The sequence below is a fragment of the Alosa pseudoharengus genome, unplaced genomic scaffold, assembly GCF_046254945.1.
Source record: "Alosa pseudoharengus isolate Yale_2024_CS ecotype anadromous, Long Island Sound unplaced genomic scaffold, YU_APseudo_1.1 YU_APseudo_1.1_scf_15, whole genome shotgun sequence".
Taxonomy (NCBI): Eukaryota; Metazoa; Chordata; class Actinopteri; order Clupeiformes; family Clupeidae; genus Alosa; species Alosa pseudoharengus.
Window position 1 is genome coordinate 5,097,976 of NW_027468620.1, and position 27,476 is coordinate 5,125,451.

Sequence of the window (27,476 nt, forward strand, 5' to 3'; positions counted from 1 at the left end):
ATGGTTCACTGTTAAGTTTCATGCAGTTGAAAAAGTGTCGGGATTTCCACTGCTGTTTATTGCGAGACAAGGCAGATTGAATTGAATAGGGGTTGTGCTGTAATGGAAACCTTTTTGCGTAGCCAAGTAGCCTAAATTGAGCTATTGTTTAATTATGCATGATTTTGTACTTTTTTTTATAAAATTCGTAGGCTGGAATGCCTTGAGTCGCAACAATTGTGTTTCAGCCTCTGGCAATTAGCTCGAAAGGGACGGCAAGAGAATGAGCTTGAGAACATGTGTTGGAGACCCATGGTGGAAAAATGACTTTTCTTTGCCAACCGTAGGCTATTAATCCAACCAACATAATACAATACAATACAACATATAATAAAATATTAAGAAGAGGTGTTATTTCATTGACTTAAATCGAAACAATGTCTTCTAGTGGACTGATGTTAATTGTTGGTATGGTAGGCAATTGTTACCCCGTCTTGTATGGGAACCTGCCTTTATTTGTCCTGCTATAAATAGAATCATACCTTGGTGCATAAATCCCAGAGAGTAGGCTACCACACCCCAGAGTGATGGGCCTAGCGTTCTTATCCGTTCAGTGTGGGGTATAAACAAGCTGAAAATTTAGCGGTGTCACGTCTGCCTGTCACAGACGTGGGGAGCTCTTTGAAGCTTGGGATAATGTACTACAGTAACAGTAGTGTGATCCAGCACGAGTGTGGAAAGGACTCCGAACCATCACTGGCTTTGAAAGAAAGTCCCCTCCTATGATGAATGTGAGTAAAGCCCTCCCTGATGAACTTAATGCTTTTTATGCTCGCTTAGCTCCTGTGTTCACTTATATCTTTAACACATCATTGGCTCAAGAGACAGTTCCTACTTGCCTCAAGTCTGAATCATGTCTGAATGACTACCGCCCAGTAGCCCTGACGTCTACAGTGATGAAGTGTTTTGAGAAGCTTGTGAAAAACATTATCTGCTCATCCCTCCCTGCCTCCTTCGACCCCCTCCAATTTGCTTACAGAGCCAACAGGTCTACAGAGGATGCCATCTCAAACCTCATGCACACCACCTTAACTCACCTGGAGGAGGGGAATGGGAATTATGTGAGGATGCTGTTCATTGACTTTAGTTCAGCATTCAACACGATAGTACCTCTCACCTTGGTCACAAAGATGAAGGCCTTAGGACTGAACACCACCCTGTGTCACTGGATATTTGACTTCCTCACCAACCGTTCACAAGTGGTTAGAGTGGGGGGGGTCTGACATCTGACTCATTAACCATCAGCACTGGTGCTCCCCAAGGCTGTGTTTTGAGTCCACTGCTGTACAACATCTACACACATGACTGCAAAGCCAACAGTAGTCATACCTCCATCATCAAGTTTGCAGATGACATAGTGATCTTGGGCCTGATTAGTAACAGCAATGAACAGCTCTACTTGGATCAGGTTGATGAGGTGGCACAGTGGTGTCAATCTAACAGCTTGACACTGAATATCAATAAAACCAAGGAAATGGTAGTGGATTACAGAAGGCAGCAGCAGAACTACAGTTACACCCCACTAATGATCAGCGGGCAACCTGTAGAGAGAGTCACAAGTTTTAAATACCTTGGTGTCCACATTACTGAAGACTTAACATGGACTGTTAACACTCAATATGTTCTGAAGAAGTCCAGACAACGACTCTACTTCCTTCGTCAGCTAAGGAAATTCAAAGTTTCTACATCCATCATGAAGGCCTTCTACACTTCAGCGGTTGAGAGTGTTCTAACTGGTAGCATCATCACCTGGTATGGGAACTCCACAGTTAGAGATTGTAGTACTCTGCAGAGAGTAGTGCGCTCAGCTGAACGTACTATAAGAACTCAACTCCCTGCTCTACAAGATATCTATTCCAGAAGAGTACTCCTAAGAGCCCAAAAGATTCTGAAGGACTCTTCTCATCCTAACAATGGATTATTCCTACCGCTGAAATCAAGAAGACGCCTATGTAGTCACAAAGCCAGAACTGAGAGACTTAGGAGAAGTTTTTATCCCCAGGCCATCCAAACTCTGAACTCACACTATACTGACTTTGCACACATTCACTCCTCAGCACTCATGACCCCCCCCCCCCCCCCACACACACACACACCTACAAGAATTTTAGCACTTTTACATCCCTCTCCCTATGCTACAGACCTTTTATTTATTTTCTTATTTCATCACACGTCAAAACTCACAAACACACACACACACACACACACACACACACACACACACACACACACACATATCTGACTGTCTCCAACTTTTGCAGATCTCCATAGAACTTTTTATTTATCATTTTTGATTTCTCCTCCATCTACCCATGTCCTTGATTGCCTAGCTTTTCTTGCCCCTGTTGCTCTTGCTCTTGGGTGCTCCTTGTTGGTGCCCCCCACCCAATCCCAATCCTCCCCCACCTTTTTTATGCAGCCCTTGCCACTTAATCTACTAAACCCCTCTTCTACTGCACTTTTTACCCCCCCCCCCCCATTAATGCACAAATAGGCTGACACCAGACATAATTTCACTGCATTTCTTACTTCTAGTAACTAATGCATGTGACAATAAACTTCCTTGTATCCTTGTATCCTTCAATTTTATAAATGCTTTGTTTAAATGATGTTGGAACAAATAGTTGATTATAAAGGCAACTTTCTGTTGCAATTTTCTGTGTGTTCTGGACTGGTAACTTGTTAAGCCAACACTTGTTAAAGGACAATTCCGGTGTGATTTTGACCTAAAGTGTTTTGAAACAGGATGCCGAGTGTGAACGTATGTCTCATAGCCCATCTCGGCACTCCGAAATCTGGCGCTAGTTAGCCGATGCTACCAACAAAGCGGTCAATGGTGGTGCCTCGGCATCGGCATAGCCATGCAAATAAATCACTGTTTTACACCATTTACGAGGCTCAATGTATCTCCACACTTCATTGGTAGACTTCCGAGGGCCCTGACATTTAAAACGAGACATTGAGAACTTTGAAAAAGCACTGGTAGTTTACTTACAAGACGATTTATACAGACAGTATCTTCTCGAAGTTTAGCGTTTGCAGCCATCTTAACTTTAGTCACAATAAGTCAAGCGACGAGTAAGAATGAACAGGAATGATAAGGGATCAGATTCCAAAAATAATTCCGTGGAAATGCATGGATTCCAGTTGCTGCTACTGGAAAAAACTGTAATCCATGCATTTCCACAGAATTAGTTTATTCACTGAACAAAAATGCTGATGTGGTACATGAAAATTTAGCTAAAAATGTGGAGAATGCAATGCAATCAAGCATTTTGAACGATATATTGTCACAAGCTGGCAGAATAGGCAACAGGCCGATGTGCGTTTTATTTGGAGACTGTTTTGCGAGACAGAGACTGAGTTTGCTGCTGATATTCTGGGGATAGGCTACAACATAGCCAATGTACGACTTTAGCCTTTTAATATATTTGCTGCATTGGATCAGTCTTTCTAGAACAGGCAAGGGCTTTCTAGCCTCACGTCAGCAGCGCTGCATCACCCATATAGCCTACATTAAAACAACCAGCGGATGGTGGGCGGGTGCGGTTTTGAAAATTGGTCAAAAAACTTTGGTGCTGATGGATGGCTGATGGATGATACGTTTTGCTATGCAGTTATGGTTGAAATAATAGCCCATCAGCGCATCTCTAGTGTGTGTGCCTCTCTCTCACTCAGATGGGAGGGAGAGGCTGAGGGTCGATCCAGCATGGATTCTAAACTCTGTGGTGGATAGGATCTACAATTAGGTGTTAACAATACTACTACGCTAGGTCGAAGTACTCCCAAGTGCTATTGCGCCACACATTGTAGTTCTCCTGTTTATTCGCTTGGAAAATCGCCACGTTTCATGTTGCGTGGCCGTAGCATTTCTATCAACTACTCGTGCAACTGTATTTAAGTCGGGAAAACGTAGATGTTTTTGATTACTTCTACGCTTAGTTACGGCAAAGCCAGCTAGCATAGCAACATGCTAACACAGTCCAGCCACGCACCAGAGAGTTTGAGTGCACGTACCGACACGGGAGAGGTATGACTCAACTCGTGAAAGTTAAGGTAAGAACATATATTACTACTGACATTGGGTGGCGTGTTCCTTTAAGTATGCCCTAGAGAACAACTGTACCAAATCAGCCTATGCCAGTGTTTCTCAAAGTGTGGTCCGGGGACCACTGGTGGTCCGCAAGCTATCCCAAGTGGTCCGCAGGCAGACGTGGTAAAATATAATATAGATGAGTTGTTTGCCATATTGAACCAACTTGTATGTAAATCTAAACAGTTCTGCAACACTGCCTATGTAAGATATGCCCGTTTAAATCATATGAATCCTCTGACACAATAAGCAAGGTGCAAAGACAATAAGCAAGGTGGTGGTTCAGTGAGTAGGCCTATTGTGTACTGTTGAAGTAGGTCTAATCTTTACAGGGTTCCTACACATTTTCCATTTAAAAATTCCATACTTTTTCCATACTCAAATTTCCAAAATTCTCGTTAGATTTTTCTGACCATATTCTCGACATTGCGGCCACTTCTGGTTTGGGATAACTCGGTGAAAACAAAGGTATGGACAACTGAAGTGAATTAAAAAATGACACTTAATATTCATCCATTTAGCTTGTATCACCTCATTTTTAGTTGTATCATAGTTGTATCTTGACGATGGGGACTGACAGTTAAGCTACACAACAGTAGGAATGGTTCATTATGACCTGAGTGAAGTGATTAGTACTGCAAATGTAATAGTCTGGAAACACAAATATTTCTCCAAACCCTTGTTTCTTTTTTCCATACTTATCCAGACCTGAAAATTACTAACATCAAATTCCATACTTTTCCAGGTTTTCCATACTGCGTAGGAACCCTGTCTTTAGCTAAGTGGTCCGTGAGTTTCTTTTTATTAGTTAAGTGGTCCTTGGTCTGAAAAAATTTGAGAAACACTGGCCTACTGTATGCCAAGCCTGCCTTCCCTGAGATGCTCACAAATAGAAACGAAAGTAGCCTACAGTGAAGATGTTTGTCCACTAGGCGACAGCACAGTTCTGTTGTAAGGAATGTTGTGTAAAGTTATGTGCCACGTAAATGACTTTTTATTGTGCTTGAGCAACAGGTTGCATATTATATGTTTTTTATTTTCTATTACTTAGGCTTCATGTCATTTACCGGCAAAATAAGTCAAAGTGACACTGGTCGAATACTTATTGCAAAGCTTTTGTAGCCTAGGCCTACATGGTGTCATAATTTATAGCCTGCTTTAGCCTACAGCTTGAGACACATCTAGTAGCGAAATAGCCCATGCATAAATTGACAATTACTCAAAAATAGCGATGCTAGTACATTGCTGTAGTGCACAGAGAAGTATGGTGTTCCTCAACTTTAAGATTACAGCTGCATACTGACGATTTCAATGAGCTGGGTTCTTGCAAGTTATTCCGCCTTTCTTACGCAACACAATTGCTCAAACACGAAGTGCTGAAGAGGTACAGATGGGGATGTCCAACAGATCTAGGCTTTTGATAACTTTCGCTTACTTATCCCAGCCTTCCTCTCTCTTACACCGCCTGTAAAAACGTGATAACGCACACTGGACAGCGGTCATTAATGACGGAATATGGCCGCACATAGGAGCCGTTCAAGTGTTTTATTTCTCGTTAACAAAGGGACTGTTTCCTTTAGGAAAGACTCTTACCAAAGATGTGTCCCTGTGCACTTTAGAAGAATAGTATCAAGCACCGGCGTGAAGAACAGAGAGTTACTGCCGCGCTTAAGCTCAACTCTCGCTGGTCGCACATACACAGAATTGTACGAGCTGTCAGTGGAGAATTCAGAGAGATTTTGGGGATCAATCGCTAAAGAGAGGTTAACATGGATCAGACCGTTCGACCAAGTGAAGGACTGTGATATTTCTAAAGGAAGAATCAACTGGTTTCTTGGAGGACAACTGAACGTCTCTGGTAATAAGAACAAGTCCATGCATGATGTTATACAAGTTGTTCTCTTAGCCCGATTACGTAACCACAATTCGAGCCAAAACCCCACACCCTTACCCGTTACTTTATGCACTACTCGCAACATCCATGTCTTTGTTTCATTATTAAAGATCGGGCTCCACAAAATAAATACAAATCTATCGTTAGCAAAGTGCATCAGGCTGGGACATTTTTAATCAACTTATTAGCACTGTTTTCACTGTTTAAACAGACAAAGCACTTGTCACGGCTGCTAAATTCACCATATGATATTCTGGTCGGCAGTGAACTGTTTGGATGTACACGTTGCGAGTCATCCCGATAAACTCGCCCTGGTGTGGGAGAGAGATGAACCTGGCACAGAGGTTAAAGTGACCTACAGGTAAACTAAAGTTAAACTAAAGTAAAGTGCAGTCAGAGAACCAACTGAAATCCACTGCTTGCAACTAATAAGACATAAATGCATGCAAACTTGATCTAATGCAATTTGTTGGATGCACCTTGTAGGATTATAGTGCAATGCTTTGCAAAGGCAAACACTTGCTTGATCTGCTGTGGCAATGGTTATTGTTTACATGTTCATCAAAGTGCTATTCTAGCCCACGTCACAGAATACATTGAACATAAGCACAAGTGTATTTAGCATAATATGTTTGTGTTGTAGGCCTACATTGTTTATGTAAGATCCTAATTTTTAGTTGTATTAGGGGCAGAATGGTTAGGTTTCCATGCCAGAGCCTCACTATGCATTCCTAGTGCTGGCAGATAAAAAACGTGCTAACTGCTATAGTAGGCCTACTTAAGAACTTCCTGTTTCAGAGTACAAACAGGATACTTGGGACTCTGTCACAGATAGCTGAACCCACAATGTTCACTGTGAATGAAGTGTGTAAGGAAATCATTTCTGGGCACTCAGAGCATTGTGAAGAAAAATGTGAAGGGTTTCATTAGGGCAACGTTGATTTACATAATAGAAAGACATGGTCTTAACAGTTTCAGAAGACCCACAGATGGGTGTTACATTGTATAAACTTCAACGAATGACAACTATTTCAAACCTGTGCATACGGGATCTCCATTATTTCTCCACAGGGATCTGTTGGAGACTACATGCCGGTTGGCCAACACTCTCAAAAGCCATGGGATTCAGAAAGGGGACCGGGTGGCCATCTACATGCCCGTGTCGCCCATTGCAGTGGCTGCCATGCTGGCCTGTGCTCGCATTGGTGCGGTGCACACAGTGGTGTTCGCTGGCTTCAGCTCAGAGGCTTTGGCAGGGAGGATCCAAGATGGTGAGGAGAGAGAGAGAGAGAGAGAGAGAGAGTGTGTGTGTGTGAGAGAGAGAGAGAGAGAGAGAGGTCATATGCATTGAGCCATTACACCCTGTCAGTCTCAGTGTTGCAGGTTTTCGTCAGGTTCATAAGCATACAACATACTTGTGCCATGGTTATTTCCAAACTGGACTATTGCAATGCATTGTTAGCTGACCTATCTGCTTGTGTAAGGACACCATTACAGATTACTCAAAATGCAGCAGCACATCTGATCTTTAGCTAAAGAAGACACATGTAACTCCTCTGTTAGTTACTCTTCATTGTCTTCCTATAGCAGCCAGCATAGCATAGCATTGCTTTCTTAATTCCATGATCCAGCTCTATGCCCCTTCTCGCCGGTTGTGGTCCTCTGATGAGGGTCTGCTATGTTAGCCTTTCATCAACACAGTAAGGTCACAGTCAAGACTCTTTTCTATATGATTCCTCATTGGTGGAATGATTAACCTAATAGTTTTGAGATCTTAAAAAACATTTGTTTACCTTGTATCTCCACAGAGTTGTGGTTTGTTTATATTTATGTTTATTGTTATTTGTTATCTGTTACATTGTAGTCTAATATACTAATATTAGCATTTGTTTTATTTAGGCTATATGACTTTACTTTCAGCTGTTGATTTTAATGTTAATTAATAATGTTTATTGATGTCATTGTAAATCACTTTGGACAAAAGTGACTGCTGACAACTTTAAACATAAGCGTGACCTCACATTATTAAACCACAACATTAACGGTGGAATTACATTTTGTAACGCACAGGAAACAATGTTTCAGCATGCATAATGGCAGGAACATTCTGTTGAATGTGTCAGCTGTTGCGAAATGATAGGATTACCGAATTTCATCATAGTTGCTAAACAATGAGGTTAAGGTTTATCAGGGTTTTTAAACTCCTTTTTAAGCATAACAACTAATACTTCCTTTTACCTTGAAATGTGTGCCTACAAAAATAGATTAATGGTCACTGCATATTTATGAGATATAGCCTACTCCATATTTTATCTCCATAGTTAGCACAGTTCACTCTTCCTCTCACCTTGAGAGGGGTGATAAGTGTTGCATGTGTCAACACTGTACACACTTCCCAGAAGTTCATGTTTAAAGTGGAACATCAAGCAGTGATAAAAGTGGTTCTGGTGTGTTTTGGACACAGTGCTTATTCCCGAAAAGGAAAAGCTGACATAAGACCAGTTTTTCCTAGTGGCATCTAAACTGTACTCCAGAGACTTCTAAACCAGTAGAGGATATGAAATAGAGCAGGCCCTCAAGGTCGCCAAATACCTGGCTGTAATACCTTACATAATACGTTTATGCAGGGGAATGGGTTGGAGTACAAAATAAATCACTGAAGACTTTTAGTGTCTTAGCCCTTAAGGCTTTTTTACAAACAAAGTGGCGGCAATCAGCAGTCAATTCTCTACATGCCCACTCAACGCATCTGACTCAGATACCGCACTCCTACAACCTCTAGGGACAGCTAGATCATCTTTTTCAGCATTCACGCCTCTCTCCGAGAATGAAGTATCTAGACTCCTGACATGCAGCCGTCCTACCACATGCTCGCTGGACCCTATACCTACGAGCCTACTTCAGTCCATCAGCCCGACCATTGCACCAGCTATCACACACGTGATCAATGCCTCGCTAACCTCCGGCACATTTCCAACAGCGTTCAAAATGGCCCGGGTAACACCGTTACTTAAGAAAGCTTCTCTCAACCCTGCTCAAGTCGAGAACTACCGCCCTGTCTCACTCCTGCCTTTCCTATCCAAAGGCATTGAACGAGCAGTCTCCAAACAGGTCTCTGACTTCCTTTCACAGAACAACCTTCTGGATCCAAATCAGTCTGGGTTCAAAAGCGGCCACTCTACCGAAACGGCTCTGCTGTCTGTAACAGAAGCCTTAAAAGAAGCCAGGGCGACCGCTCGGTCATCAGTACTCATTCTGCTTGACTTATCGGCTGCCTTTGACACGGTTAATCACCGCATCCTTCTCTCTATACTCGCTAACATGGGAATCTCCGGTTCTGCTCTCTCCTGGTTTGAATCCTACCTCACAGGACGCTCGTTTAACGTATCATGGCTTGGTCAGCTATCTGCACCTCACCATCTCACCACAGGGGTCCCCCAGGGCTCAGTACTGGGCCCCCTTCTCTTTGCTATCTACGACCACCTCCTTGGGACAGATTATCCGTTCGCATGGCTTCTCATACCACTGCTATGCAGACGACACACAGCTCTATCTGTCCTTTCCACCTGATGACCCCTTGGTTTCAGCACGGATCTCGGATTGCCTCTCAGACATAGCTACATGGATGAAGGCACACCACCTCCAGCTGAACCTCTCAAAGACTGAACTGCTGGTCCTCCCAGCTAAACCTACCATACACCACGACATCAACATCAAATTTGACTCCCTGTCTGTTTCACCTACCAGGACTGCAAGAAATCTAGGAGTTGTTCTCGACAACCAACTAAACTTCTCAGATCATGTTGCCTCAGTCGCCCGGTCATGCCGTTTCGCACTCTACAATATACGGAAAATCAGGACTTACTTAACTCAAGATGCCACCCAACTTCTGGTTCAGGCAATAGTCATCTCACGACTCGACTACTGCAACGCCCTCCTGACAGGTCTCCCAGCCTGCGCAGTGAAACCACTTCAGATGATCCAGAACGCGGCGGCGCGCCTGGTCTACAACCAACCCAAGAGGGCACATGTTACCCCGCTACTCATCCAGCTACATTGGCTACCTATGGCGGCCCGCATCAAATTCAAGGCTCTAACGCTTGCCTACAAAGTAGTCTCCGGTTCTGCTCCCACCTACTTGAATGCCTTCATACAGACATACGCTACCTCCAGACCGCTGCGCTCCTCAGACGAACGACGTCTAGCTCTACCTCCGGTACGCTCAGGCCAATCCAAACTTTTCTCATCTGTTGTTCCTCGTTGGTGGAACACACTGCCAGTTCCTACAAGGGCAGGGACATCCCTCTCCATTTTCAAAAAACTCCTGAAGACCCAGCTCTTTAGAGAACATCTCCTCTCATAGCAACACTTACAACAAGTCTTGCTGATCCTAGCACTCACCAGCCGTCTTAAACGGACACGTAACTGTTAAAAACAGCACTTACTGATGCACTTATTCTTACTGTACTTATTCTTATGTTTTTAAATTGTCCCAATATTGTTGAGAATTGCTCTAAAACTTAAACTGTTTACCATGTTGTTAGTCGCTTTGGTTAAAAATGCGTCAGCCAAATGTAATGTAATGTAATGTAATGTAAGGCAACCATATCACCGGCGAAATCTGTGAAAATCCTTTGGGAATGAAATATATTGATTTAACTGGCAGTCAGAACTATGATAAAACATGTACCATGCATATAGTGTATTACAAGCTAGAAATGTCTATGTGGTTAAACATGATTAAACAGAAATATGTATCCCTGCCTTTCTGTTTGGTTTATCCCTGCTTGTGGCACCATCCTCCTTGACTTTAGCCACAGAGCTTTTGTGGCTTTTGCATGAGATTAAACAGGTGCTGCATTACCCCACTAATTCTATTGGAGACTGACATGATGTGATCAGATAAGAACCAGCTCTCGTTTAATGCATTTGAACCGCTGTGGAAGTTTAAGGTAAGAGGTGGGAGGTACAGATGTACAGATGATGTAGGGTTAAACCCATAGCAACAATTATCTGGCTACTGTATACGTCCTCCAAAAGGATTTTTGTTTTTATGATAAATGCAGTCATAATATATTTTTTACTTGGGTTATTGTATGGGGTTCGTTGCCAGACAGTTTGAGAATAAAGGGAAATGAATTTAGCTTTGTAGGGGTCTGACAACAGGCAGATTCCCTTTTGGGCCACTGCCATCTGAAGGTCACTCTAAATTTAGCACGCAGTCAGTCAGTCAGTATGCATGTGTAGAACAACTTAGAGAGCATTTTAAGCATGTCACGGAACATTCTCTGGATTCTGAGCGCTAACTCATTCTCCACTTGGTTTGCCTGTCCTTCCCAGCCCAGTGCAAGGCCGTGGTCACGTGCAACCAGGCCGTGAGGGGGGGACGTGTTATCAACCTGAAGACCACTGTGGATGCTGCTGTGAAGAGCTGCCCATCTATCACACATGTGTTTGTAGCTCAGAGGACCACTAACACAGTCCACATGGGGGAACTGGACATTCCACTAGAAGAGGTACAGTAAGACTGTAGGGTAACCCTAGAGCACTGGCCAGATGCCTCTGGGAAATGGACTAAGTGTGCTCAAACACTACTCAAAGATCATACTGAAATATAGACAAAAGTGAGCTTTGGACTTTGGCTCATTTTATGGGAATCTGACCCCTGAGGGTCCTTGAGTGAAAACAAACTACTCAAAGCCAACCACTCAATTGAGCCTTCTGTGATGTTATGGGTCTGTTTGTTTTTCAGGCTATGGCCAAGGAGTCAGCCGAGTGTCCTCCAGAGCCAATGGAGAGTGAAGACATGCTCTTCATGCTCTACACCTCAGGGAGCACTGGCAAGCCCAAGGGCATCGTCCACACACACGCCGGCTACCTTCTCTATGCATCCCTCACTCACCAGGTGGGTTCACCTGTCCGACCAGCTCTTTGTCTTTGAGAGTTGTTTGTTTGTTTTGAGCCGACTCCAGCCAGATGGATCTTGTGTGTGTACATAAACAAGATAAGCATGCTATGATGTCAACAGTATTTTCGTTCCAGTCATAAACATGTTTGTATTTACATGAGCATGTATGACATGCAAAGAGGTTTGCTTTGCAATACTTATATGTGTTTTTTTTCCACAATCTTACATAAAATGCATCAATGTGTTGTGTGATGCAAGAACCATAAGAAAGACTTCAGCAGATCAGTGACATGATATATATTTTGAATCTGTTTGGAATTACCAGATCATAACACACAGATTAAGCGATAAACTGTTGTGTACAACTAGCATATTTGTTCTTCCAGCCTTATGTTCCCCCTTAGTTGTGAGAAACCTTGCTCATCATCCATGCACCATACGGGAGCAGATTTTAGGCCTCTCTGAAACAGAATTAGCTTGTTTTTGTGACACGCTGAAACATCTGTCTTCTCTCCAGGTCATGGTGTGGGTGTGGGAGCATGGGTGGGGGTGGGGCTTGGATTGTCAGCAACAAAGCTGTGTGATGATAATATTGACCATGATGTTGTTTATAATGACTGTCAGACAACACGGCATGGATGAATCCGCATGCGATGTGCTGCTAATTTCTAAGTAGCTTACCGGCTCAGTGGCACACAAACAGACATTAGCTTCCCATCCTCATTCAGTCCCGTTGGCACTCTGCACATTTGGAATCAAATAACAGACCAAAGCTGCTTTATTCCACATCACCCCTTGAAACTCTGGGCTTCTTGGCAGAGGGCCAGGTAAACCTGTAGCATTTTTTTAGCACTCACTCACTATGAGCAAGATGCACCATGGTGATGCATGTGTAGGTTTCCTCACACAAACAGACCCAGGGCTTTCTTATCCTCGGCCAAAATGTGATCTGAATAAAGCTGATTTATTTGGGGACACTGGCTTGGTGAACTATACAAATGTTCCACTGATAGTAACTCATTTCCTTCAGAGCTCATTAATGGCTTATTTGTTCTTCATAAGGCCAACATATTATCATGCTTCAGTTAATGCTATGACTGTGAAAGTACATCATACTCACAATATGACCACTGCTCTACCGTAATCTCACCCAGGCTCTTTCTCTTTGCAGTATGTGTTTGACTACCGACCGGGCGATGTGTTTGGCTGCGTGGCAGATATCGGCTGGGTGACTGGCCACAGCTATGTTGTGTATGGACCATTATGCAACGGTGCTACCACTGTGCTTTTTGAAAGCACACCTGTGTACCCAGACCCAGGTGAGATATCAGTGCAGGTTGTGTCAACAGCAGCTTTTGTGAGCGTCTGAAAAGCCTCATATACTCCAGAGAGGATTATTCCCCTGTTCCCCATGTAAACATTCCATGTGTCCTCACAGCTTGTATCAAGTATCTGTATTGCTCTGAACAGTCACAGAAAGCTTGCCAGTCAGTTGACAGAACCGCCTAAGTGGTATCTAGGTTGACGAATGCTGAGGGGCCTGGATAGTGCCTGTTTATCAGTTTAGGCTCTTATTTGTGCCTCAGTTTCAATGAAGATATAAACTCCTCAATTCATGAAAGACATAAACTCCTCAATGTTGCTCAATAACTCATTGACAGTGGCACTTTATGGTTGAAAGAGTTGTGAATCAGACTCTTTGCCCCGCTCCGTCCCGTCTCCTTTTGCACTCCTTTTACTTCTGACCACCATGCACTTTATTAATGCACCTCAACAAAGCACTATGATCATCCTGCAGTCTGCCTTTACTAATGATGGACTATGGACTGTCTGATTCCTCAGAACTACAGAATGCACTTTATTTGTTAATGCACTTTAATAATGGACTAACATGATCTGTGTTTTTATGTCTTTTTTTAAGCACTGTTATAAAGAAAAGCATTTTTTTATGATTGCACTACTGTTTAGATGTTAAACTGCATTTCGTTGTACTGATGGTCCTTAAGCCTTCCCATTGTCACTTATGGCTGTTCGTATGCTGTTTCATTCATTACAGAATTTGAATTTTAGTCACAACAGAACACCTAACTTTCAAAAGCTTTTTATCAAAAAATTTATTAAAGGAGAATTCCGGTGTGATATTGACCTAAAGTGTATTGAAACATGATACCGAGTGTGAACGTATGTCTCATAGCCCATCTCGGCTTGTCCCCTGCACTCCAAAATCTGGCGCTAGTTAGCCGATGCTACCAACAGCTTTTTCAATGGTGGTGCTTCGGCATCGGGCTAGCCATGCAAATAAATCACTGTTTTAGCACTGGTAGTTTACAAGACGATTTATACAGACAGTATCTTCACAAAGTTTAGTCTTGAATTTAGTCACGATAAATCGAGCGACGAGTAAGAATGAACAGGTATGATAAGGGATCAGATTCCAAAAATAATTCAGTGGAAATGTATGGATTCCAGTTTCTTGCAGTAGCAGCAACTGGAATCCATGCATTTCCACTGAATTATTTTTGGAATCTGATCCCTTATCATACATGTTCATTCTTACTCGTCGCTCGACTTATCGTGACTAAATTCAAGATGGCTGCAAACGCTAAACTTCGTGAAGATACTGTCTGTATAAATCGTCTTGTAAGTAAACTACCAGTGCTTTTTCAAAGTTCTCAATGTCTCGTTTTAAATGTCAGGGCCCTCGGAAGTCTACCAATGAAGTGTGGAGATACATTGAGCCTCGTAAATGGTGTAAAACAGTGATTTATTTGCTTGGCTAGCCCGATGCCGAAGCACCACCATTGAAAAAGCTGTTGGTAGCATCGGCTAACTAGCGCCAGATTTTGGAGTGCAGGGGACAAGCCGAGATGGGCTATAAGACATACGTTCACACTCGGTATCATGTTTCAATACACTTTAGGTCAATATCACACCGGAATTCTCCTTTAATTGCTTGCTATTAGCGATGTATACCAATTATGTAATCACTATTTATTATGTAATCTCAATAGATTACATTAGATTAGATTAAATTTTATTCAAGATTCAAGATTAAATAGCTACTTCCTTTTGTCATTGAACAATATACTCAGAGTTCCATTGCACTATATATTTTCTATCATCGTATGCTTTGGTGTTATATCCCTCATTGTTTTTAATTTTTTATTGATAAGTGATGTATGTAATAAGTCTTGATGGCCTGTTGTAGGACGATACTGGGAGACTGTGCAGCGTCTGGGGATAAATCAGTTCTATGGTGCCCCGACAGCCGTCCGCCTGCTACTGAAGTACGATGAGAGCTGGGTGAAGAAGTATGACCGATCCTCGCTGAAAACCCTTGGCTCAGGTTAGACAGAACAGGAAGTGCCACTATAGCACGCCTTTGGACATTGTACCCTTAGCAGCTACTGTTTATCACCCTTATAAAATTACACAGGGGACATTTAGAGCAGTAGGAGAGAGGGACCAAAGAGATCTTTTTTCTGTGCCAGAGAATGTGCCATGATCAAAAAATCATTTCAAAACAAATGACTGTGGTCAGGTTAATGAGTTACCCAGGAGTGTTTTTGATCTGAGGTTCACCTTTCTATGGAATGAGCTCTAATGAGCTCTGTGCTCACTGGATTTAACAAAGAGAAGGCAGATTCAGTGCCAGTGCACTGGGCCACTTCTTAATTAGCGTGTGTTTTGTGAACTCAAGGCTGGCAAAGGCTTTTTTGGCCAGCAGGGAGGCCAACAGTGTGGTCCTTAAATACTAAACAGTGGACAATCTACTCAACCAGTGTATTTGGATCCAATTACTTTGACTAAAATAAAATAAACTGCAGTTATAATGCAAGCGATGAAAGCAATTCATTGTACTTGACAGAAATACATTTTATCTGTGTACACAGTGGAAAAGTACTGGATTTGGTTTAGCTTTGTAACTACAAGCCACTGAAATAACTGATTGTCCAGATTGTATCATTCACATTCTACTACAAAATTATGATATCTCTACACTCTCAAATGGATTTGTGCATAACAACAGTACAATGTCAAGTGTATTTAATGTATGCTCAATGGATTGTGTACTTTGTTACTGTAATTAGTTGGCGAGCCAATCAACCATGAGGCCTGGGACTGGTTTTACAATGTGGTTGGAGATGGCCGATGCCCCCTAGTGGATACTTGGTGGCAGACGGGTAAAGATTTACTCTCATTACTTCTATTGTTATTTGTAATATTATTTACCATTAGGACTTTTGAAAGTGTTGGTATCAGTTTGATTTGTAAATCTGTGTTTTTTCCATCGTAACCTCTAAGCTGTGTTATTGGACTGCAACTCAGGAATTGCACTCTATCACTGGCTGACAAAAAGGCATTAAAGGCAGGAGCTAGTAAGTTAAAAGAGCAGATGGCTTCTCTCAAACTAATATAAATTCATAATCAACACAAGCTGATTTTGCTAAGAAATGGAAGAGAAACTAGAGGTGGCGAGCAAGTGCGGATGAACTTGAAGAAAGAGTGCCATTCTACATAGATAGATAGATAGATACTTTATTGATCCCCAGGGGAAATTCAAGATGCCTGACTTAATTTGTTGTGCGTTCCGTGTGAAGCCATGCATTAAGTCTGTCTGATACTCTGTTTGTCAGTGGCTTGGCTCTAATTTGCGATTAGCATGTGGAACATCTGCATCCTCTATTGAAAATGAATTAAAATAACCCCCTCCCCCCCCTCACTCTCTCTCCCTTAGTCTTGGTCAGTTCTCCTTGAAAAACCCTTTAGTGCCTCCTTAAACGGACGCTTCAGAGAAAAAAATAATGTCCATTTTAGGAAACTAAACTTTTGGATTATTTTTTAATCTCTATAGCCTACTATTATAATATACTGTACATTGTAAATAAAACTGTTGTAGAAATGTGTTGTAGTGTTGGACCTCTTGCCTTCTCTCATAATGGTAGCAGACAGGATTAGCAGTCATCATATTCTTTAGCCTCTTACTGCCCAGTGCTCCATTATATCTTTGTATAACAGTGTCACGGATAATGTTTGTCCAAAGTCTAATGGAAAACGGCAATGGACTAGGGTGTACTTACTGACGCACATTGATGAAACCAGTGATATATAGGTGATACAAGTAGTGTGTTATTTTTCCCCTCTGCCCCAACTCTCTCCTCCCTTCACAACATGTACTCTGTTCCTTTCCTTCAGAGACGGGCGGTGTGTGCATTTCCCCTCGGCCTTCCGAGGAGGGAGCAGAAATTCGACCTGCCATGGCGATGAGACCTTTCTTTGGAATAGAGCCAGCCCTCATGGGAGAGAAGGTGACTTTTCTCACAGTTGACCCTTGGCCCTTGTCAGGAGAAGTTAGAAGTCAGATGTTAGAACTCATATAGTTTCTCACATAGTTCAGCTCATGTCAGCCAGTTCAGTAGTTATTATCACTTAAAATTATGTAATTTTATTACTGGTACAACTCCAAATGTAAATTGTTGCTTTAACAATCTCTGTTAAGGTGTGAAGTATCTCTTCTGAACTCCTCTAATATTAAGTGTGTTTTGCAAAGACAAAATGCTCAAGGATGGTAGCTTTTATTGTTTCCACACCCTCCAACCCCCCTCTTATCCCTATGAATAGAAGGATGAATGGTGTGCTTAGAGAAGGGTCGATCAAGAGGAGGGGTGCGTGGGATGGGGGTTCAGTAGGCGTGGGGGGATGGGTATGATGGATATGGTGGGGGTGTGGGTGGTGGTAAGAGGGGGTTGGTAAGAGTTAAGGAGACTTTATTAAACTGGGACAGATAATCAGTTGATGATAATCCACGTCCTGAAGTGACTTATGAGGAGAATGCCCCCCATATGTTGGCCCGTGCCAACTGCTTTGTGGGGTGAGACTGGGAGTTCAGTGGCGGCAGAAGTGAGGGTTTTTGGGGATTAGTTCACCCGACAGACTGGGTCAAATGTCTCACCCTGAAGGGCTGTCTGGTGGCTTACAGAATACTTATGTTATATCATTTATATGCAATATTTATACAAAACATACATTCTATAGTTATTCAGGTGTACAGATATTGTATATGAATTATATACAGCTGAGTATATTTAGTAATTTAAAGTATGGCAGACTAAATCTGAAGGATCTTCTTTCTGAGTCACCATTACTCCACTCAGACATTTGTCAGTTGCAAATTGACCTGATTTTGTGACCATAAGACTTACTGAATGGCTGATTGGTTAATTAAAACTTAAGGACAATTAGGGAAATTGGTGAATTGGCGATTAATGCATATGTAATGAGTTATATTCCTCTGTGGCTTCTGTCTCAGTACTGGTGTAATGATGGTGTCAAAGCACTGGCTGCTCCCATGTGTTGCATGCTTATCCACTTAGAGTCCACTGCTCAGACAGCAGATCAATTAGCAGTATAATTAACTAAACAGAATCCTCACATTTTGCAGTATTCCAGATACTATTACTATTAATAGTACGGTAATAATAGTAACAGTAGTTATATAATATAGTAGTTATATACAATAATTATAGTAGCAGTAATTATACTGTGTAATAATGTTTTATGTCTAGATAAAATAGCTTAGATAAAATAGTAATCGCTGTTGGCTCCATTAATTAGGTCTAGGCTAAATAGGTCCTAAAGGTTACTCTTTCAAGATCTCAGTGACTGTTTGGCAAAGCTGTTCTTTGGGAATGTCACCTTTACAATACTTTGAACTGTGGTTTCACAACAGCCATAAATTTAGTATTGTCTGGGAACTGATCAACTAACCAAAGGGATAAGAGCCCTCTACTAAACTGCCCTTGTGTTAGTCTGAGGAGTAGGACTTCAGTCTATTATCTTCACCTTTCTTCACCATTGGTGATTTTCTACCCATATGTATCTCTTGTTTTGACTTTTACGTCAATCTACATCACAATTATGCGCCGGCGGGAGTTAGCTGATGTCGTTGTTATTGTTCTTTTGGGCATGCGGGTCAGTTTGGAGCCACAAACAGTTCACACTGGAATCTGATATAGGCCACATTTTAAAAGGTAATGTGAACAACCAAACAAAAAATCGAATCTGAGCAAAAAATCCAAATTGAGCATTACGACTTGCGGTGTGAACGTAGCCAGATACTAGGTGAGCAGGAAAGAGGGGCTTTCACACTTCCCATGGTCATGTATGGCTGCTTACATTTGTCCAAATGCAAGTGCGGGTCCTCCTGATTAACGACTGTCTAAGGATCAGCCTTCTGAGTTAGAAGAAGAGGTCACGTACTTAAGTTTAGAATATTCCTTGTCTAGTTACAGATACGGACCCAATTTGGGTGCAACGTATGTCTCTCCCTTGATGCGCATCACTGAAAGAATAAAACCTGTTTTCCTGATTGACCATCATCCTGACTGAGTCTCCAGATAACTGTGGTACTAGGAAAATGACCATAAAGTCTTAATCTCTGCTGCGACCAGAACACATCATTCAGTTGACTGGATTCTTGGGGTTGACCTATGCTGACATCTGCGCTGGACCTCCTCCCTCCCCCCAAACGTCTTTCACTTTGCAATTAAAACGGGCCTCTGTGCGTTTCTCCCGATTACCAGCTTTAGACGGCTTTGAGGGTGTTGTGGTCACTGTACCCTTTTCACTCTTTGACCTCAGGCAGGCTGTTACTCTTTTGCCTTAACTAAGGCTTTGGGACTCACCGAGCAGTTTATGAGGAAGTTGTCTTTCCCAAGGTCATGTGTGTGATGCTGTCATATTAGTATAGCATTACAATTTCTATTCAATCCTATTCTATTAATTTACACACACACACACACTTTTTTTTATTATTACATAATTACATAGGTATTTTATCCTTTTGCAACAGGGACAGAAAATCATAGGAAATGATGTCACTGGAGCACTTTGTGTCAGTCAGCCATGGCCTGGAATGGCCAGAACCATATATGGAGACCATGACAGATTTGTGGATGCATATTTCAAGCCATACCCTGGTGAGTGCATGGGCTCTTGTCTCTTTGATTGAGCACCTTCTTTGCAAATAAAAAATGAAATATTTAATCTGTATGTGTGACATTACTCTTCAGGTCATTACTTCACTGGTGATGGAGCTTACCGGTCAGTAGAGGGATACTATCAGATTACAGGACGTATGGATGACGTTATCAATATCAGTGGTCATCGCTTAGGCACAGCAGAAATAGAGGATGCCCTGGTGAGCATACTTTAGGTGTTGGTCTACCAATGTGATATGTATAGCAAAGATGGCATGAGTGTTACTTGTGTTTTTCTCTGTGTAAGGACGAACACCCAGAAGTACCTGAAACTGCTGTCATAGGTATTTCACACGATATCAAAGGAGAAGGTAAGAAGTTAGAACACAACCTGCAACAATTCAGTGTTTTTGACATTCACGTATAATAGAAATTAAACATGTATGGCACAAATATTTGCATTCATTCACTTGAACTGTTACATGTCTTGTAGAATGCTCTTGTGGGTATAGAACGGTTTCATTTAAACCTTTAAAGACAGTAAAGTTAATAGCCTACATAGGACAACTTTTAAACAGGGGTGTGATTCTTCCGTTTTTAAACGGAATTCCGTTTTTTTCGACTTGAAAATAAGACCTACACAATTCGTATAGATCCGATGAGTTTTTTTTAGGGGGGGGGGGGGGGTCTGTGGGTGAGAGGTAGACTATATTTCTGTATAAGTCAGGCCATTGTTATAACAGGCCGCTGACAATGACGACGGGTTTTGGGCTTCACATCTTTCCGAATATCACGCCGCCGCAAGTAGCCTAGTGGGCCTATTCCGTTTATTTAATTGAAAGTGAAAGTAGTCGGGACGCGTTGATCAGCTGGATTCTGAAGAATGCTTGATTCAAGTTCAGTGTGAATGTGTGTGGCGAACTAGTTTTTGTCAGCAGAAGCCATGAAACAGTACAGGTCAACAAATTGATTTAAAGACATTATGTATGAAGTTTTTTTTTTCTCGTTTTGGCTTTGCATCGGGTTCGCTGTCAGGATTTTCCGATAATGAATCTCGTGATGCTGCGCGTGTAAGCTGTGCTTGAAGTTAACTGTGACAGACTAGCCTAACCTTACAGGTTTTCATAGTTTTAACCACAAAGCCTGTCTACTTAGGCCTACTACATTGTTTAGTTTACCTTGTCATTTACGCGTTTGTCCAGCCGTTCACTTCGGTGAACCTTGCGCCCCTTGTCTAAAACATATTTCAGGATGCCATCTCACCATGAGAACACGTAACGTTATGGTGACGGTGCTAAGAGATCAAAGCTTTGGCATACTTAGTAAACGTCTTACTAGCCTACTATAGCATTGTGCTGATAGATAAAAAGTCGCCAATTTAAAGGCACAGTCCGCATTTTAGCTCTCCATTTAGTGTGTGCGCTTTTAAAACTAGTGTTGTAGCCGGTTAGCCTACACAATCCTGGTGCAGTAGCTTAAAACAGAGCCTACCATTTATTTTAGGAGGAGAGGTGTAGGACCTACAGTGTTACTTTGGGAGGAGAGGAATCGATGTAATTTGATTCTCTTTGGAACTGAAATATCAACAACTCTTCAATCAGCATCAATATCAGTAGGCCTATCACATGATTCACTATTTTGTATAGGCCCAGAGGACTGTTAGGGGGCAGGCTATATATTATCATCAAGTAGGCCTATAGTAAATAATGTACTCAATGTTGGTTTAAGTTATAAAGAAAACATGTTATAAATGGAAAAAATCCATGGTTCTGTGTCACTGTTGGCAAAATGATCATGATGGCCTATATTTCAGCCATATTTGGTTTAATCTTGTGTAGGCCTAGGCTACTTTGCTCTATTATAAATTCGTTTTCTTTAGGCCTTATAGGCTGTATTGTAATATGCTATAATGTTTGAATTATATGTATCTCAATGTATTAATACTTCCCGTAAAAGTCATCAGATGTCATCATTTAAAGGGTTATTTTTAAATTTTTTCTTCCGGGGGGCATGCCCCCGGACCCCCCTAGTATTTGCCCAAAATTACTTTCTTTAAGGCCCCTTTCTAGTGCCACCCTTGCATAGGATTTGCCCCATGTATTTTATGAAGTGTAGATACGGTTATATAGATACGGTATATACGGTTGCCAAAACTATAGTACACTAAAGTACTCCGTGCTTCGTTTTTAACCTTTGCCAATCACACCCCTGTTTAAAGCAATGTTGCTGGGAAGTGCAGTGTTGCTTGGTGGTGTTTGGGCACTTTCCCTTTGACGTTTATCTGAATATCTTTCATCATCATTAGGCAACTTCTGATCATCCAATCAGAAAATGAATAACCTGTCATGCTCAGCAATATTGCTCAAAAAGTTACCCTATGTTAAGTTTCCTAAGTAATGGAGGAAATAACAGTGGATATCCATGGAGAAAAGAATGGCAAAAAAATGGTGATACGCTTCCCTTTATAATGCTTGGAATGAATGTTCCTCATGAAAATGACCAAAAGTGCCATATATGTCAAAGTATGACAAATGGCTGCCACTATATGTGTGTTTTTTTTTTTGCAAGTACAGCTAGGTTGTGGACCTTGTGGTGCAGTGTCACTATCTGCTGGAAACTCTTAACAGGACCTTTCTCATGGGGGTGTTTCTGACCCTGACAACTAGCAACAAAGTCTTATCGTCCATCCATAGCCCCTCAGTCAGTCATTACTTGAGTGAATGATTGAACTCTCGTATTTCTGCAGGCTCTTATGTGATGCATGGATGAATCATTTACACATGAAAGACATAAAGAGGACAAAGACAATTATTCTCTTATCCTTTTGCATACAATGTAAGGTATAAAAACCTTGCAAGGCCCTTGGCCCTTTTTCTCACTCAACTACATGTAACTTTGGCCCTGTAGCATCACCCTGTGGTAACAGGGGTGTATAACAGTCACACCTCCCCCATAAACATTTTCATCACAACAGTTAATCAGAACATACTAATTGACACAGGTGTTGATGGTTACAAAATATGATTGTAAAAATAACATCATTAATTTAAATTATATTATTATATATAATATATATTATTATTATTATTATTATTATGTGTTACGTGTTTTGTGGTGTTTTCTTCTAATCGGTTTATGTATTATAGTTATTTGAATAACTACTTGCAAAATGATCATCCTGTCTCTCTTTCCCCTTCTCTCTAAATAGTGCCTTTTGCTTTTGTGGTCCTGAAAGAGACTGCTGGTCTGGACCAGTCAGCTGTTGTTAAACAACTGAAAGGCCTAGTGGCCACTAAGATAGCAAAATATGCAGTTCCTGATCACTTTTTGGTAAGAATAGTTCTACCTGCACTAGTTTATGTGAAGTAATGGTAGAGCTGATATGTTGTAATCTGTATTAAATGTAACTACTTACCCATCAACAGATAGTGAAAAGGCTGCCAAAGACCCGGTCGGGTAAAATTATGAGACGCATCCTCAGGAAGATTGCCATGGAGGAAACGGAAAATCTAGGTGATGTGTCCACCCTGGATGACCCATCAGTTGTCAAGGAAATTATAGACACTCACATTCAGTATAAGAGCCAGCTGTCGAAGAAATGAAGGAACATGCAAAGCTTCTTCCCAGAGAAAGAAATTACTTGCGCACAATTTTAATCATGTGTACCAAGAGTTGCCTATACCTTTACGAAAAGTACATGTAGGCCTAACACACACATTTTCAGTATATACAACTGCAGGTTTTAAAGGGGAACTTGGCAACTATTTCAACTTAATAAACCCGTTTAGAAATCATTTGGATGGTTAAATGACCTGTCCCGGTGAAAATGGTGACTTTTCTCGCTGCGCCTAGCGTCCCCAGGCGGAAAACCAACCTTGCAACATTGAGACTACTGTCCCGGAAAGAGAAGTGAGAAACAAGAAACTCGTTTTAAATCGTGTTTCTTACCTTGTAACATCCACATAGTTCTGCCAAACTTATGCTAACCGTTCGCTAGCTTGTAAACAAATCCATGTGCTTTATCACTACCTTTTCCCACAGTTTGAAATAGCATAATGCACAATTTCTCCAGCAGAGGGGGAAATCCTGCCAAGCTTCCCTTTAATTCATCATTTTGTCCGAATACCAACAAATCTTCCGGTCAAAACAACCAGTGGATATCCAACAGCATCCATACCACAAGTTGTGATACGTTTTTGATCCATGGATTACTAATAAGCATAACCAGCCTTCAGTGGTGTAGTCTAGTCAGCTGTAGTGGGTATACTGTGGTGCAGTCTAGTTAGCTGTAGTGGGTATACTGTGATCCACTCCAAATGTTAATACGTATCCTTGCCTATTTTTAGTGGGTATACTGAGATGGTGATGCTTTTTAAGTACTGTGTAGTCCTGCATTTCACGTAGACTACACCACTGCTAGCCTTTATGTATTTGGATTGAACTTTGGTATTTCAGAGTTATCCTTATAAATCACTATGCAGTAATCCACTAATGTGTAACAATTTTGTAATGCCTTAATTTTCGTTTTTCTATGTAGCCTGCACATTCCGGGTTATCTTGACCTCAGTGAATCTTTAGCAAAGATTCTAGAGCGGAGCAAGATAGATCAGTTACGTACATGAAGTACGCTCTGAGCCTGACAGGGAGCCATTTTAATAAGCTCAGCGCAAAATTTCATATACAGTTCCAATTCTATGAGTTCACCTGAACAGCTGTTTTTAACGTTGCCAGCTGTTTTTTTTTATTGATTTTTTTTACTCGGTAATGAACAGCAAGTAATGACAGTGTGAAAGGCCCGATTGGTCTTTTTCCAAGTTTACACTGAATAAGGAGAGGTAAATAGGCCTATTATTTAGACAGAAGTAGCTATTGCACTGGTAAATAGATAACATAAATTCCCATTGAGAGACTGTATAGCCTACTGATAAGCTAGCTAGCAGGCAAACTAACTTAGCTAACGTTATATTATCACCATTTTTTTTATGTCTTTGTAAATTAGGCCTACGTTTAATTAAAAAGTGTTTCTTGCATGCGTTCATTCTCTCATTCCCTCTCCAAGATGTTCCTGTTCAGGCTGACCAAGTGCATGAACCCAGCATCGGTGCGCGCTTCACATGAATCACAATTGAGACAATAGATTGACCATATTGTACAACTGCAAAGCCATATCATAGGTATGTTACATTTATGACATGAAAAGTGGAACTTATAGAACGAAAATGACAAATTACGCAGTCGGCTAAACGTTTTAAACTTGCGCAAAACTGATGAACCCAGCATCGGTGCGTCGCATAAATTAAAACACAAATTAAAGCAACAGCTTGACCATTGAACAATCCTACCACAAAACCTTTCCATAGGCATGCAACGTTTATGACATAAGAAGTGGAATATGAACGCATTTCATCACACCTGACAATTAAACGGAGCTGTGGCTGTTCGCATTTGACTGATTCTTGAGCTTTCAGCGCAGTGTTGATTTGCTCGTCTTTTTAAGATGGTGAGCGTAAACGAAGGAAAGCCCTCTAATCGGACGGGCAAGACTGACAAGTAGACGGGCCTATGCCCGTCAGTGGCTACGCGTAGGCCTATGCCAAACAGGTGCTTTCTCTTCGACCTCCACAAATTAAGCTACAGTTAATTCCTTAGCCGTTTGAATAAATTTGCGTTTGCGATTGACAACGCAACAGACAACGTTGTGATAAATAGGCTATAATACTAACTTTGCAAAGTCAACTTGAATGTATACATTTTAAACAAAGTTGTGTAGGCTACCGCGCCAGTTGAAGTCTGCATGAACAGTTAGTGCACGAGCCACCGTTTTGATTTGCTTAGGGGAGATGCAGGCTGAACCCGTTTGAGGGAGAGAGGTGCAGGGAGAGAATGCGCTGTAGGCCTACACTAGCACATCTCTATGAAATAATGTAGCCTAGGCTATCAAGGCTAATCCATATTTTAAATAAGCAATCATGGAGACAATAAGTTAATAGGCTAGGCTATAGACAGATAATGTGAGTAGGCCTAATGCAGGAATGGACGTTACAGTTATTCAGTAATTGTAACGAATTACTGAAATTTAAATTTACCTTTAGACTAGGCCTACTTCGTTTCCCAATAAAGTAACGAAATTACAGTAACGCTATATCCCCAACATATAGGCTATTGAACTTAGTTTTGGTGAATGAACAGATGTCAGTGCCCTAGCCTAATTTAGCCTACCCTCGGAAATAATTCGACATTGTCTTTATACAATATTTAACTGGTCTAGACATGGTGTGGTCTATTGGGTTTCTCGTAATTTCAACATACAGCTTTACAGAACAAATATTGATAACATTTTAGGATCAGCGCCATAGGATTCCCACGGTAGCCAGCATCTGTGACGACACCTGAGCTTATTAAAATGGCGCCCATAGAGTCATAGAACGTACTTCAACATATCCAACCTATTTTCCAGCCAGTAATCCATCTTGCGCGTAGCGCTCTAGAATCTTTGATCTATAGTAATGATGATAGGCTTACTGTATACACTTGAATACATTTTTTTATTCCGTGGATCACCTTTTACTTTATGAAGTATACAATTGTAAAGAATATGAGATTAGCCTAATCTAAACCTCTAAAAACCTGCTGTGGACAGTTATAGGCCTAAACCTTTTCGCTGAAAACAGTATTAGTTTTTTGTCAGTTTTTGCACATACTCCCCTTGACACTATTTCTGTATGCCTTATGATGTTCTGTATTTAAATAAAATGTCTTGGAATCTTGCTCAATGTTAATTACATAATTGGGTGATTCTTGGCATGCGGTGTAACCTTCTAACTTTTGAAAATAAACATCTAGGCTATATTTTTCATAATTTTTAGCGTTCTATCAGAATGATGACATGTTTAACAGTTGTCTAACTGTAGTTGTAGTTAGTCTTACATTGTAATATACCGGTGGGTCTCAAAATTGTGTAAAATATCCCATTTAAATTATTTTAAAAAAAGTGAATATTTCATTATTCTAGATTAATTACATATAAAGTGAAATATTACAATTTACAGCTCATGAAAAACCCACAATCAGTTTCTCAAAATATTAGAATAAATATGTTATAATACAGAAATGTCAGTTTTCTGAGCCTTTAAGCTCTCTGTTCAGTAAACACAACCACAAATATAAACCAACATTCTATATACAATTGCTTGAGGCGCTGCGGTTGTTGTGACATTGTTTCAACGTTGAAATTCCACCTCCGACACTGCCAACCAATGGCAACGTTGTGACAACGTGTGCTTTCTATCTGGGTAGGTAAAGACTGCTGACTGGATAGACACTCATTGCTGAAAGGGCAAGGTGTTTACAGAGTGCTATATCAAAGCATATTATCAAAAGTGTGGTACGAAAATGTGTGCAAGCAACCAGGATGACCGCAGCCTTGAGAGAATTGAGAGTTAAGCAAAGCCAATTCAAGAACTTGGGGGAACTTCACAAAGAGTGGACTGAGGCTGGATTCTGAATCAAGAGCCACCATGCACATATGTGTCCAGGAAATGGGGTACATTCCTAGTGTCAAGC

At 41.3% G+C, this 27,476-nt stretch overlaps 1 protein-coding gene across 4 annotated transcripts; it reads left to right on the forward strand.

The window, feature by feature from the left end:
- Positions 1-5,441: 5,441 nt before the first annotated feature.
- Positions 5,442-26,680, forward strand: acss1 (acyl-CoA synthetase short chain family member 1). Of its 4 annotated transcripts, none has more exons than XR_012986982.1 (14): positions 5,442-5,990; positions 6,291-6,387; positions 7,098-7,297; positions 11,367-11,542; positions 11,779-11,931; positions 13,106-13,253; positions 15,143-15,280; positions 16,026-16,118; positions 17,131-17,243; positions 19,787-19,913; positions 20,007-20,134; positions 20,221-20,284; positions 22,487-23,243; positions 23,339-23,365. XR_012986982.1 is itself a non-coding variant. In XM_076285325.1 (14 exons), exons 1-14 carry the CDS (start codon positions 5,648-5,650, stop codon positions 23,513-23,515), a joined length of 2,079 nt encoding a protein of 692 aa, XP_076141440.1. In that variant the 5' UTR covers positions 5,449-5,647; the 3' UTR covers positions 23,516-26,680. The 4 variants fall into 4 exon arrangements, 1 of the variants encoding a protein (XP_076141440.1); XR_012986983.1 differs by having other exon boundaries at positions 5,445-5,990; positions 22,660-23,243; XR_012986984.1 differs by lacking the exon at positions 23,339-23,365 and having other exon boundaries at positions 5,445-5,990; positions 22,660-22,753; positions 23,122-23,222.
- The last annotated feature ends 796 nt before the right edge of the window (positions 26,681-27,476 follow it).